Source organism: Poecilia formosa, unplaced genomic scaffold, assembly GCF_000485575.1.
Source record: "Poecilia formosa unplaced genomic scaffold, Poecilia_formosa-5.1.2 Scaffold484, whole genome shotgun sequence".
Lineage (NCBI taxonomy): Eukaryota > Metazoa > Chordata > Actinopteri > Cyprinodontiformes > Poeciliidae > Poecilia > Poecilia formosa.
Window position 1 is genome coordinate 197,623 of NW_006800423.1, and position 14,398 is coordinate 212,020.

At 39.2% G+C, this 14,398-nt stretch overlaps 2 protein-coding genes across 7 annotated transcripts in view; both read right to left on the reverse strand.

The window, feature by feature from the left end:
- The window catches only part of slc17a6a (solute carrier family 17 member 6a), an 11,524-nt gene extending 4,342 nt beyond the window's left edge, over nucleotides 1-7,182 (reverse strand). The window contains exons 1-8 of the mRNA XM_007578590.2: nucleotides 6,587-7,182; nucleotides 5,224-5,479; nucleotides 4,830-4,948; nucleotides 3,698-3,812; nucleotides 2,459-2,546; nucleotides 2,170-2,256; nucleotides 1,750-1,892; nucleotides 1,521-1,670 (exon numbers count right to left, since the gene is read on the reverse strand). Of these exons, the coding sequence (XP_007578652.1) occupies nucleotides 1,521-1,670; nucleotides 1,750-1,892; nucleotides 2,170-2,256; nucleotides 2,459-2,546; nucleotides 3,698-3,812; nucleotides 4,830-4,948; nucleotides 5,224-5,479; nucleotides 6,587-6,669 (1,041 nt within the window). The 5' untranslated portion in view covers nucleotides 6,670-7,182. The remainder of the gene's footprint in view (nucleotides 1-1,520; nucleotides 1,671-1,749; nucleotides 1,893-2,169; nucleotides 2,257-2,458; nucleotides 2,547-3,697; nucleotides 3,813-4,829; nucleotides 4,949-5,223; nucleotides 5,480-6,586) is intronic.
- Nucleotides 7,183-9,683: 2,501 nt separating this feature from the next.
- The window catches only part of ano5a (anoctamin 5a), a 23,418-nt gene continuing 18,703 nt past the window's right edge, over nucleotides 9,684-14,398 (reverse strand). For all 6 annotated transcript variants that reach the window (XM_016664411.1, XM_016664412.1, XM_016664413.1 and 3 more), the window contains 4 exons: nucleotides 13,642-13,847; nucleotides 13,362-13,555; nucleotides 11,775-11,880; nucleotides 9,684-11,205 (listed from right to left, as the gene is read on the reverse strand). In XM_016664411.1, the coding sequence (XP_016519897.1) occupies nucleotides 10,975-11,205; nucleotides 11,775-11,880; nucleotides 13,362-13,555; nucleotides 13,642-13,847 (737 nt within the window). In that variant the 3' untranslated portion in view covers nucleotides 9,684-10,974. The remainder of the gene's footprint in view (nucleotides 11,206-11,774; nucleotides 11,881-13,361; nucleotides 13,556-13,641; nucleotides 13,848-14,398) is intronic.

Consider the following 14,398-nt stretch of genomic DNA (forward strand, 5'->3'; position numbering starts at 1 on the left):
TATATATATATATATATATATATATAAACACAACTGAAAGACAAACAAATCAGTTAAATAGAAAGACACACAAAATAAAAGAAACTACAACAATCTCTGTGACATAAATGTGCACATCTATAAATTTGCTCCCTTTAGCTAAACCCATAGATTTTAGATGGATCAAAATGATCCTTACATTAAGATGGCATCAGCTTGTTTTCATGTTTTTATTTATTTTTATAATGCATTATATGAGACATTTTAACAGTGGTGTTTATACTTTTTATATTCACCTGACCATATTGACCTTCTGCACATTTAATGTTGATTTGAATAAGTACCTGTTCAATAAAACACAATGTAAAGCAGCATGCAAAAGCACAATTTGTCAGATGACAAAGGATTGTGGGTAATGTAGTATTTAAGTATGCGTCTCTCCATTTTGGCTTCATCCTTGTTCAATAAATAATGTGCAATCTGCTGTGTTTGTGCACAATCCAGCTGAAGTTTGAACAGCCATAGAAACTGCTTGAGATCAGATCATATTTATTACCTCCTTATAAAGTTTGTGAAACCCCAACATGCAGCTCTTTACATTATACTGCAACAGCAATGATATAAGCGCACGACAACCAAAACTAATGAAGATCAATTTGAAAAAAATCTTCTTTTCAATCACACTGCACATTCTCATGCATGCACTAATAGTTTACTAAATTCAATTATTACTTTATAATAACATGATAAAATGTAATAAAATAAAATGTAAGGGTTTCTGGCAACGTCAAGCACACCATCAGTCTGCTTTTAGATCTACAGCCTCAGGTTCTTTTGCAATCTAAACGTTAGAATAGAGTTCAGTATGCAAATCAGTAACGAATGTAGTCGGTGTCCAGTTTTTTGATTCTTTGTTGAGATTCTGCAATGGTTTGCACTTGAAAGGAGTGGTTACACATTCTGTCATGAGATGGAGTCTGTTCTGTCCTCTCGCGGTCCAGCCGGTCGAGGCAGATGGGCTCGGCTCCCTCAGTCTGGTTCCAATGGTGGTCTCATTTTTTACGGCAGATTTTCTTTTCTACTCTAATCATCCATCTGAATTCTGTTCAGAACTGAATACGGAACTAGAATGAGGCTGCAGTTTTGTCCATTTAGCTTTTCAACCAGTATATATCATAAACTAGCATTTAATAGGAATTAAATCTTTTTAGCTGGACATGATAAAAACAAATTGCCAAAATATCTGTACATTAGTAGGTGTATGAAAACAGCTCATTCACAGTTTTTAAGCTGTATGTAAGCTATTTTTATTGTCATGCTGTATGTGAGTTTTTGGCTTTACTACCAATTAAAGTTTTTTTTTAATGATAGATATTTTTAAAATTACAACAATACCAGTGACTTACAGAGATATGAGGGCAGTCATCATGAGTGAATTCCTAATTTGACTTTACACGTATCTTAGCTTGAGGTATATTTGACAGAATAAATGTGTGTGTTTATGAGAAATAAATTCGATATAAAAAGGAGTTGTTGTTTACCTTGCTGATCTCAAAACCAAAAACTTCTTCAAAGTATGCAGGCTGGCTGATGAGCAGCAGGTAAAAAGTCCAGCTCCTGCAGAAATTGGCCACAATGATTGCATAGACAGGCATGGAGGAGAAGAACTTCCTCCAGGGGGTCTTAAATTTCTGCAGAATCGGAACAAACACATGGTCAGTTGGAAATGGCCTGTACAGAAACGGGGACTCCAAATGGGTCAGAACTCACATCTGTAGCGCCCATGAGCTGGGCACTTTCACCGATGCTCTCCTCAATGTAGCGGCGCTCCTCTTCGGTGATGGTCGGGTGCTCCGCCGGGCTCTCGTACGACACCAGAATCCAGAACATGTACCAGAATATTCCAAAGAATCCTGACCAGAACACGAGAAGATTACTGCAAACGCAGGAGGACTGACAGGGGTTATGGATAAGAAAACGCAGTGGTACGCAATGTTTTCAGGCATTGCAAGTCAAGAAATATGAAACCCATAAACTGTCACCTTGTCACGGTTTATTAACAACACCACTGTAAAATTTTGGCATCAGAAAAATGCATAGTGTAATGATTCAGCAACTCGCTTTATTTAAGGAAACCTTTGTCTTTTCCTGAATGTTTTGGTGAAGGTCTGCAGTGACAGTGGTGCTCACCGTACACGTAGAAGACCGAAGACCATCCTGTGTACTGCACCAGGATCCCAGCCAGAGGCATGGCCACCACTGCACCAGCGTACGATCCTGAACAAGGCACAATGCCATGAACAAGCAGAATTTGATCCTGCCTGTGTTGGTTGTACACACAACAAATTAAACGGCTTCCAGAACAACCCCGTGTAATTCTAAACCCGTATTTGCATCTCAGAGTTGATGTGCTGATATAATCAGTGTGAAACCAACGATTCAGATTTAGTTACAAACAATAAGTGTTAATGTTTTGTACCACAAAAGGAGAGAGTTGCCAGACGACTTCTTTCCAGCGGTGGGGCCCATTTACTCCATATGCCATGGCAGGCTGGGTAAGTCACTCCCTGCAAAGTGACAAAACAGAAGTCGGATCATGTCTTTCATGTTTTTTTTAATTACAGCGCCTTGCAAAAGTATTCTCACCTCTTGAACCTTTTCAGTGTTTTGAGTTTTCACCGCAACTTCAGTTGATTTTATCAGGATTTGATAGACCAACGTGGTGCAGAGCATTATGGAAGGAAAATGATTTTGTCTATAAAAGCCTCATTTTTCTCCCACTTCAACACGATGTGCTCCTTTGTTTTGTACCATCACAAAAATCCAAACAAAACACATTAAGCCTTGTGGTTGGAACGTGACAATGGGTTAAAAAGTTCAAGTGGTACAAATATTTCAGCAAGGCACTTTAACTAGACTGTTTTTACACCTTCACTCAATTACTCCCCATGTGAAACTGGCTCTTTCTAGTTGGTGAAAGCCTTCCAGAGCAAACCGAAGCTAATAACAAACACACTGACATGCATTTGAGCCGACCTTTCTAATCAGGACTAATAATCCAGTGCAAATTCAAGACGACTCTCCATTTCACGTAAAAAAATAAATAAATGAATAAATAAACTGAACTGTTCCCATTAAATCTTCATTAAACACTAAGTGGCATACAATCAACTATTGATAGATACAAATTGCTGGGGCTTGCAGTGGGAGACAGCCTGAAATGCTAATGCTTAATCTGCAGTAATAAGTTGTGGCGTTGGACACAGGCAGTTCGCTCTCCCTCACTGCTCACGAGCGGCTATTGAAATGACAGCGAGCAGCTCAACACGACAAAAGAGGCTGACCTTCAATCTGATAACAGCACATTTCTCTCTCCTGAAATGAAGCCCCTTCTCGAGCCGAGGGAGGCGGCTGCATCAAGTGGTTTTTATGCTACCTCTTTTGTTCAGCATGTTTCCAGCTGTTTCAGCATGGAAAACCATTTAGACACGAGCCCTGCTATTCATAGCATCAATGCCGTTTGTTGGTCAATCTGTGTACAGTAACATGAATGGGGCTCCATCATAATAGGACCCATACCACAGTCCATTTCAAACAGAAAGCAGAAGGTTTCCGTGGTTTACTACGAGGTTCAGATAAAGCTCTCATCCTGATAATGAGGCAACAATTCAAAGAGCTTTAAAGGTCAGAAAGAGATGTGCAAACTGTGCGTCAATACCTCCACCAAGCCTTGCAGTATCCTTAGGCAAATAACGCATCCGTAGTGCGTACGGGCGGCGGAGGGAATGAACATGTTCAGGATGGATGTCAGGACAATGGCAGCACCGAAAACCCTGGACAAAAACATTGTGGCTGGTTAAAAAAACGAAAATAAAACCCTGAACGTGTGTCAGTTCAAAAGCAGCAAAAACAATGACATTGTTCTCTGTTGCAACAACAACAAAAGGCATCAGATGGCATCATAGGATCATTAAAAAATCTTAATTTTATTGAAATCATCAAGCCATTCAAAATCAAATAAACAAATAAAGACACTAAAACTGTCATTTAGACGCTAAAACTGTCATTTTACATTTAACTGTTATCCTCCTCATACATTTTTATCATTTTTTCATGTTTTTCATCATAAATCCCCGTTGCTGATTTGTTCGATTCCTTCAGCAAACAGCTGGCTAACCGGCTCGTCGGTGAAATAATAACGCTGGCTCTGCAGACACTGAGGTTGTACTACGATCATTACCTAGAAACAGATTTCACACAAGGTTTGGGCTGGTGCGGTTGCCATGCGTCCCAACATAAAGGATTAGACACGGCCGTCCCATGGGAGCTCATTAACATGAGGCACGCCTGGCGGCCATGAACCAAATCCCCAGTTCATCTGCTGGTTGGCTCCAAACCCAACATTCATATCTTTGTTTTTAGTATAAAACAGGTTTATAAATTATTATCCTTTACAATCTTCCCATTTTTTGTTTTTTAATGGTAATGTTTTGCAGTGGTTAATCTCTAACGACATAATTTGGTAACAATTCTTATCCATTAAAAAAAAAAAAATGAAGTGAAGTTGTTGCTTTAACCAACCTTTATTCTTGTTTGTTGCCTCGTGTTGAACAGGAAGTCTATGATTTGTATTATAACTTAGTGAAAATGAAGAACTTCTGAGTTAGATCACATTAAATTAGCATTTATTTTACTCAGAATTATTAAGTAAAATCCCAAATCCCCGACAAAAATGTATGCAATTTATTACTATAAATTGTATTGATCACATGCAAACAATTTTGCTTTTAAAATTGGGGCTGCATCTGGTAAGAAACTGAAGCCTGACGGTAGAAACTTCGTGTTTTTACCTGTTTGCAGCCAGTCTGGAGGAGATATAGCCTCCTGGAATCTGAGTTACTATGTAGCCCCAGAAGAAAGAGCCATGGATCATTCCCACGGTCTCTGGGTCCCAGTTGAATTGTGCTTTCTTAAAAATAAAGACAAAAAAAAATAAATAAATAAAATACAGTTCGTTTTGTACACTTCATATAAGTATTTAAAAAAAGCGGAGAAATATTTCATTTGCTTTATTTGTGAGAGAAAAATAGGAGAAAACAAAGAAAAAAAAACAAACATTTCTCTATTTTCTGCAACTGTAAAACCAACAACTAGATAAATAAAATAAAATGAACGGTCTACAGGCTCTGGCCCCACCATCACCTATCGGGGGCTCCCTGGTGTGGAGGAGGGCGGAGTTAGCACCTCTTTGACGATGATCTTGCCGTTCTGATGGATCGTGCTGTTGTTCACCATGCTGACGATGGCCACACCCAGGTTACAGCGGATGCCGAAGGAGATGCAGAAGCCGAGCCCGCTCAGCATGGCGATGATGTATCTGCGCGGAAGCCCGAAGCAGGTGCAGTCACACAGCGGAGCCTTGCGCTCCTGGTCCTCCCTGGGTCTCCCATCCTCCGTCAGCTCGATGGCCTCACCTGTCTGCTGCCGCTTCTCCAGCCTCCTGCACCACAAGGCGATTATATAACAGCATGAACTCGGTTTATTTTTTATTTTTTTTTTGGGGGGGGGGGGATTACACATGCTTTTTATTTTTTATGCACGCAGACGTGCATAACAAAAAAAAACAATTTTTCTTGCTGACTTACTGAGAAAAAAGGACAATAAAAACCTTTTTTTTCCAAGGATGTGTTCTCTATCCATCCTTAACGCATCAAAGGGGATAAACTCTCGTTTTTCTCTCAAAAAATATGCATCTCCCCTTCAATTGATTCCATAAAATCAAAACATTATTTTCGTTTTCTTGCTGTAAAGGGGAAAAAACCCAGACCTTCATACCGCAATGCAGCATCATCATCAATATCCTTCGTTTGGAGATCATTTCAACTGTTTTCATTTTCTTGTATATATATATATTTTTTTGTTTAGCCTTTGCTTTAACTCACGACTCATTTCTCCACAGAAAACCTGAGGTCTAGTTTCCTACGACCCGGTTGGATGTGAAGGCCTCACTCGGTAGAAATGGGCCTTTTTCTCGGTAACGAGTCACGTTTCCGCGCTGCAGCCTTAAATTCAACAATTTCGACATGAAACACGAATGAATGAGACCTGCGCAGGACAAAAGGTTACATTAAAACTGCGACATAAAACACAGTAATTCAGCAAAAACGCTTCTTTATAATTTTTTGCTCTGTTTAAAAATACTCTATCATTTCGCTCCGTTTTTAAAAGAAAAAAAAAACAGCTTTGTAAATATGCAAGAATCTGAAACAAACTGTTCTCCCCGCTTTTCTCTTGGATGAAGTTCATCGATCCGAAATTATGAATCCGTGGGTATTACAGATATCTCCAGGACTTTGTGTCACGACTCGTTCTCTTTCATTAATTATTAAAAACACCCCCAGCTGCTGGTGGAGGGGAGACCGTCCTCCTGGGAAATAATCTGATCCTTAAATATTCGGGCCACACGACTCTGCTGTCACTGTATTCTAAGAGTGAGAAGATTTAAGAACGAGAGGGAGTTATGCGGGCATCAGTTTTTGGAAGGTTTTTTTTTATTTTTTATTTATAAGAAACAATGACATTAAATTAAATCACTTCTTTCTCTTACCTGTACAGTTTCCCCAGGGCCTTTCCTGCGATCTGTTTAACCCCCTCTTTGATGGGAAATGCCTTCTCCTTCCCTGGCTCCATTTCCAAGTTGTCTTTTCAAAATTAAACCCTAAGATACTATGATAAAAGGGAGTGCGGCATAAAAAAGCATATTGTTACGATGTTATTCCAAATATTGCGTGTCTTTCTTCGCGTTAGAAAACGCCTCGATGTCCTGAAAAGAGGAGCTGTGAAGAGGGGGAGAGAAAAAAAATGGAGAAACAAGGAGGAACAACGCTCAGCCAGAAAGAGAGGGATTCACAGTCACCAAACAGCAGTCAGATGAGTCCGCTGGTGATTTGCGCGATTTTAATCCGTGAGGTGCCATTTTTAAAGATCTTCTCAAAAGCAGCAACGCAGAGGGGATGAAAAAAAAAAGCAAGATTATTATTTGAGATGTGATGAGGGGAGGATTTCCGGTCCTATCTGAGGTGAGGATCTCCGGTGTGGCAGCAGCCGGAGGAGGATCTCGGCATCACGAAGGAGCACGAAGCGCGTCTACCTGTCAGCAGCTCCTCCCTCCCTCCTCTCCTGCCTCCGCGCCTCTAATTCAATTATAGAAATTCAAAACCTGTCAGCGGGAACAAGCTGATCGACCGCCGTCCTTTTCCTGTGTCTCACTGAGCTGGAAGTGGTTTGTATTTTTAAGAAGATGAGATCTAAATCAGTTCACTTGCAGCATCTCAGCGCGGAGACATTTGACCTGCTTATGGCGATAATTCACATCCGGGAAACTTTAGTACAGAAATAAATATGTTTTTGGCTGATTTGTTGTTTATTTTAAAAATGACTTTTTGCCATTGTTTCTTGGAGAACCTATATCCGGTTATATGTAAGGAGGGGGAGCACTGGACTTATAAATGTTACACAAAGCACCTGGAGGCGGTCCTAGCCTGTTCAGCGCCCTGGGCAAACCAACATCAAACATTTGTGAGTGGAAACAAACACTTGTGGAAATTCGCTCTCGACAAAGAATTCCTGACAGAGTGACCAACACAACCAAACTGTCTGACTTTGAACAAATGCCAGATGAAAAACAGGGCGTCATCCCACATCAGTGTGTGACCAAGCAGATGATCAAAGAGGATGAAAGAGGAATCAGGCTTCTGAATGTTTCTGTTTCTTCAGACTTAAACCAACCAATCCAACAAAAGATTTGACAAAATATTTCTCTTGAGCGAAACTCTTGATTCTGTTTCTCAACAGCTTATAGTTCATTCCTCTGTTTTGGGAAGTAACAAACAAAGATCCATTCTCTGCTGCTCTGTTCCCTTACTTATAGAAAAAAAAATGGCAGCCATGCTTCCTTGACTTGCTTACAAAAGCAAAACTGCAAAAACAAAAATCTGTTTTATTACCTCCAAATGAACATTGTGAATAAACTAAAATGTAAAATAATCCAAGAACATTTTTAACTAATTTAAAGTAGTAAAATATGAAAGAGGAACTACCATTATTAAACAATTATGCCATTACAATATAAATAACAAATTGTCATTGTAATTAAATAAACTGACATGCGCTAGAGGAGAATGTTTGCCTGTGTGGTTGTAAATCAACTGATATGAAGTTTGTCAATCTGAGTTATTACAGTCGGATCTGTTGGTGTTACAGTGTTACATGTTCTGTTCATTAATTATTAAAAGCGTCCCCAGCTGCTGGTGGAAGGGAACCGTTCTCCTGGGAAATAATCTGATCCTTAAATATTTAGACGATCCATTCCATGAAGAAGATTTAAGAACAATAAGGACATTTGTTGGCATAATGTTTTTGTTTTTTTTCTCCCCAAGACAATAGGAGATAATGTGAAATAAAATTAAATCACTTCTTTGTACCTGTACAGTTTCCTCTGGGTGTTTCCTGCCATCTGTTTATCCCCACTTTTCCTTAAATTGTTCAACACAATTTAAGATTTGTGAAACCTTTATTCTGTTTGTGAAAACAAAAATATAAAACAAAGAGCCCCCGATGCAATGAGGACATATTTCATATGTAAAGGAAAAGAAGAGGTTGATCCACCATTTCTGCAAACAGTAATCACAAATGTATTCTCTGTGGCTCTCTGCTGTTGGGTAAAAACAACAAAACACTGAATTTAACTTTGGATTCTTCACACGGTACGCTCGTCAGTTTATGTACATATTAAATTCATTTACAAGTTGACAAAATTTAATTTTTTGCTCAATTGTACCAATTTGGACATGAAGGTTTGATTTTAGAAGTTACTTTGTTCTTAATAAATCAATGCTGAGATTCCAAAGACTCTGGGTGGCCCTCTGCTGGGACAGCGGCTAAGTTCGCTTATGCCTCAGGCTGGCTCTGCCTCAGAAAAATGAGTATATCTAAAAGGAGAACCACATGGAGACCATTACGCGTGTTTTTTTGGGGAAAAAGGGTTGAACCCAGATCAAAATTATTTACTATTATTTACATGAATCATTAATTTTTTATTTAATGATTAACTGATATTACACATGATTTATAATATAGATCAAGCTAATTGATTAATATCTATTGGACTATTGTCCATAAATCTATAACTAGGTAATTCCTTACAATTTGCCTGGACTGGAGTTCTCCCCTTGTCTTTGTCCTGTTGACCTCTGATGCCAACCCAACCAGCCCTGCCAGGATTTTGAGGTGTAAACCCCACCCCTCCCCCCAACTCCCCTCCAAAAGTGTGAACAAACACTGAATAGTTATGCGTTTTTTTTTATTTGGCCATCTGTTCTGGGGTCTGTAGCTGTGGTTTCCAAACACAGAGTGGGTTTCCTGTTGAAGTTCTCCATGAATCAGTTGAAAAATCTGTACAATAATTGCAGAAATCATATTATGTTGCGACAGCAACAGGAGAGAAAGTCATTTACGTAAACAGGTGACGTAATAGTTCTGCTTGTTTTGTCAAAAATATCAAGTCCAAAAAAGTCAAGAATCTGAACAATAAACGACAACGCCGTCTGAGTTCGGAGATTTATTTCTGTTGTCTCATAACTTGGTACAGGACACTGATAAAAAAAAAAAAATGAACACAAGCAAATAAAAACATGAACATTTACCATTAAAAATACAGTAAACAAGTTTATTTTTGCCTGAAGAATGATCAAAAACAACATATCCTGACTCAAATATAATGGCAGAAAACTTGGGAAAAAAGAAATTAGGTAGAAAAGTAAAACCATAGGAAAAATGGATGAGATGTTTTAAGGCATAGTGGTCAGCAGAGCCACGGCGTAGATAAGGCAAACTGGAAGAGAGGCGAACTTACACAGGATTACATCTCAAACAGACCTACGGATTCAATAAGTTTACATCCGATTCAAGTCCTTCAATGAACAGAAATGTTCTGCATGTTTTTATTTAGGCAACAGATGAAATGTCCTTTATATAGTTTCTAAACCAAATCTGCATCCTTAAATAAAAAAAAACCCATATATATATATATAAATATCAAAGTTTGATCAAACTAAAAGGTAGATAACTGCTTCCTAAAACACTGATCACAATGTCTTAGTGTCGTGATAATGATAAGTTATAAATGTTCATATATTGGTAGTTGCATTACTTTAAGTGCTTTGTGCAAAATAAAAGGAAAATGTGTCTTTTATTCTGAGGAAAGCGGAAACACAGGGATGGACGCAGGTGCTGGCTGACGGGCTTTGTGTAGCGAAGCAAACACAGGCTTCCATTCACTGGTGTGTGGTAAACACGCAAAAAAAATACATTTTTTAAAATTTAAAAAGAGAGCACTCTTATCCTTTCATCGCTGTGTACACAATCAGCGCTAAACAGCTGCTGCTACCACAGCTCAAAAACTGGCCTCTGCAGGATCAAATCTGTCCTTCGTCACAGTCGAAACAGCAGCACTGATTTCCCTTCAGAACAAAAAGCTGCTTCACATCTCAGGTTTTGGCCTGGGGAAAATAATGAGGTGAAATTAAGAGTAACAATCGATATTAGCCTGATGGATTTGATGTAATTTCCGCAGTGACCTTAATGATGATGAACTGATCAAAGCAAATCTGGTTAAAAATAAGCTGAAGATATGAACACAGAACTGCAGAAATCCTCATCAGAATAATAAAAAATAAATAAGCGTGGATATTAAGGCGACTCTTTGGTGGCACTTTAAATAACCTTACACCAAAACAATAGTGAGCCGTCTCTTAAAGACACAGTGCGGCTTATTGTTTGAATACAGTAAAGTTTGGAAATCTTAACTTCACAAGAAGAGAGTGATGTCTAAATTCAAGTGTGTCAAATCGTCAGCATGCACAGAGTTTTGGTCTTTAAAGCCGGTGAATCCACAGTCAGCAGGTGAGTAGACAGACTGACCAGCCGCTCCCTGCGCTAGAGGACCTCCGACAGCACCTCGTGTTTGGGTAACGTCGGGTAGATCATCGGCGTACAGGTGCACTCCTTGTTGTCTTGTTGGCTGAGCTGTATTTTCAGCTTATTGACTTCATAGTCGTGAAGATACTCCTGGACGAGGAAGCGCTCCCTCTTTACCCGAGCCCTCACGTCAGAGGGAACGTCCGGAATCAGCCAGGCCACAAAATATTTAACCAGGAAAACAACATGCTGTGGAGGAAGAAGAAGAAACTTATTAAAACTACGGTGCTTTATGCTCATGCACAGAACTACTTACATTTTCTAGATGCAGCATTAAAGAAGGAGCTTTTCTGAAGAAAAAAAAAACTGCATAGTTTGCAGACATTGATTTGCTGTCCTTGAACAAAGAAATCCCTACAGTGATAACATACAGTATATTCTTAAATAAATTTCAGATGAAAATCCCAGATTCTTGCAAAATTCTCAGTCCTTTGCTGACATTTTAAAATAAAAGATGGAAACATTAACTAGAAATTTATTGCAGAGGAAAAGATAACTTGGAAACAAGCAAATAAAGGCCACAAGGAAATAATGCAGAAAATAAAAAAAAGAACAGATTAGAGGAAAACATCAAAAAGCCCAACCAGAATAACAAGCAATAAAGAACAGAAGATATGGTTCCTTCATGATATCCAGATTACAAAGGGATTTTTAGATTCTAAGTGTTCAGATTTCTCGACTAATGTTCAGTTTGGATCGTTGCTCATTTAAAACGTCTCGAACTGAACGGTGGAGAAAGTGAGGCTTGTTTTCTTTACCTCCATAATAATGATGAAAGCTAGCTTGGCAGCTAAAATATGCCAAAACTGCATCGTGTGGAAGTACTGCTTCTCGTGGCCGGGGGGGTAGCGATAATCACGATACCTGCAAAGAAAAACGTATGAAAATCAGACATTAGAACTTCATACGGATTAACTTTAATGCTTTGATTGAAATTCAAAAACAAGATTGAAACTGCGCTGTTTAGTAGCAATGTTAGCACACAATATGACACTGACTGAAAACACCAGTTTTATTGTTGAATTAGATGCACATCATCATCATCATCACTACTTATATGCTGAATTTGATCAAGTTGGCGTCCCACAGCATGATGCTACAACCCCTGTGTTTCATAGTAGAGAATGTGTGTATGGGATGTGTGTGTGCTGTTATTTTCCATCACATGTAGCCTTGTGTACAGATTTATCTAATAGATTAGAATATTATAGAAAACTTTGTTTTTTTCCAGTCACTTAACCAAGTGAAACAGTACGTAAATTTATTACACACAGATGTTTTAAAGCCTTATTTGATAATTACTGCATCAACGACTGTCTTCCAGCTGGCAATGAGCTATTAAAGCCCAGCTGATGCAATGAGCAGGATCTCATTTCTTAAAGAACTTAAACACATTGTGGGCTTTAATAGCTGGGCTATTAAAGTCCAGCTATTAAAGCCCACAGTGTGTTTAAGTTCTTTAAACCTCTTACACCCTCAGGGGGTATAAATAAATTTAAACTTAACATTTTGGGCAAAACCTTTATGCGGAATAGTTTTTGAAAGATCAAAGCCTCTTTTAGCGGATAATAAAAAATAAAAAAAATTTAAAGGCACGTGGAGCCTTTGTTTACAGAGCGAGCCGAGGTCGTGGCAGCTGGACCCACCGGTGGGTCCGTCGGGTTCTAGGGGTTAAGAAGAACTTGAACACATTGTGGTTGTGGAAAACTTTCCAGACTTTAAAGTCTGTCCAAGATCAGTCAAATCACTGGCATCAAGCACAGAAAACATTTCAAGACATTGAAAAAAATAAATAAATACTGAAATTGGGTTGACAACTGTCCATTACTGACAACATAAAGCAGGGTGGGCAAAAAAACAAAAAAAACTAAAGTCAAGCAAATTAAGTAGCCCATTTTGTTTGTGTAGGAAAGGGATCTTATTCACTGTAGATTTAAAACGTAAAAATGCACATTTGCTGTGTTGAAACAAAGTGGCATCTAGTTTTAAAATTATTTTAGACTCAGTTGAACAAATTTATTCTTTCAAAACACTTAATAAAAGCAATGAAATAAAAGCTGATTCGGCTGCAACAAAGTCTATCAGGATAGACGTGGTTGTATTCATATTGAGACTTTGGTTGCAAAAAGATGAATATAATGTGTTTTTTTCCATTGTAAGAAAATTATGTCAATAATAGTTTCACCATGAATTTTGCATCATTGTTGAAGTGCAGTTGGAGGCCACAAAAAAAAAAAAAAAAAAAAAAAAAGCATTAGTCCAGGAGCCACAAATGGCTCCCGGGCCACAAACTCTGAACACCCCTGACTTAAAGGACAGCTAAAGAGTTTCCGTTTGCTTCTTACCTGCAGGTTGTGATGTTGAACCACATCGGGTTCTCGGCCTCCTCGGGCCTGCTGGAGTCTTCAAACTCAGAGACGTTAAACACGGACAGGCTGTTGTTTATGTAACCTTTCATATTCATCTGTCCCTGCGGCTGGTAGGCGTACATGTACACCAGCCGAGGCATCATGTCAGAGGTGAAGGCCACGATGAATGCCTGGAAGCAGGAAAACATTTTGCATTAGTTGGTTTAGTGAAAATTCAACCCAAAGGGTCTGACAGCAGATTCTGCTACGCGCTCACATTCGTAACGACAGACAGCACGGCCATCCCGTTGAGGATTTCCTCCCAGGCCCCGATGCTGTGGGCTTTGGCTGCCACAGGACGTCTGAACTGAGTGGTGAGCTTCCAGGCGTCCACTCGGATTTCAATTATGTTGTTGAAAAGAGCCAAGAGCGGCGCCAAGGGGAAGGAAGCCACGAAGAGCGTGATGAAGCCGAACTGGATCACTGTGAGAGAGAGGAGAGGCAGAACAATGAAACAGCACCATCTAGAGGATCCATGTATTTAAATTATGCTTCTATGAAAATGATTGGAAAGGTTAGGATAGACCTATGGGCTTTACAAGACACTTTCATCACATTTTTGCACAAAATCATTCTTGGTCTGCTCAGTTCTGCTTATTTTGAGCGCCTTTCAGAATGAAAGGAGCTCAAAATAAAGTGACAAGGCCTCTTGTCACTTTAAATCTAACCAAGTTGCTGATGCCTATCCCCCCCAAACTCAACGTTTACACTTGCAGATAAAATGGTTGCAAACACATGTGCAATTATACAACTGTATATCTTTGAAAAGCATTAGTAACAGCTCCTGCACAACCAATGAGGATGCAGTGAGTGGTTTCTAAGTGGCAAGTCAGAAACAAAACACTTGTCTTTTCCAGCAGCCATTGTACAGCTCACCAAACCTCATGGAGCTTCACTTGGGTTGCTAGGTAACAGCACAGTGCTTGGTGGTTGTGACTTAACAATCGGGAGGTTTTTCATACAGCTCATTTTCC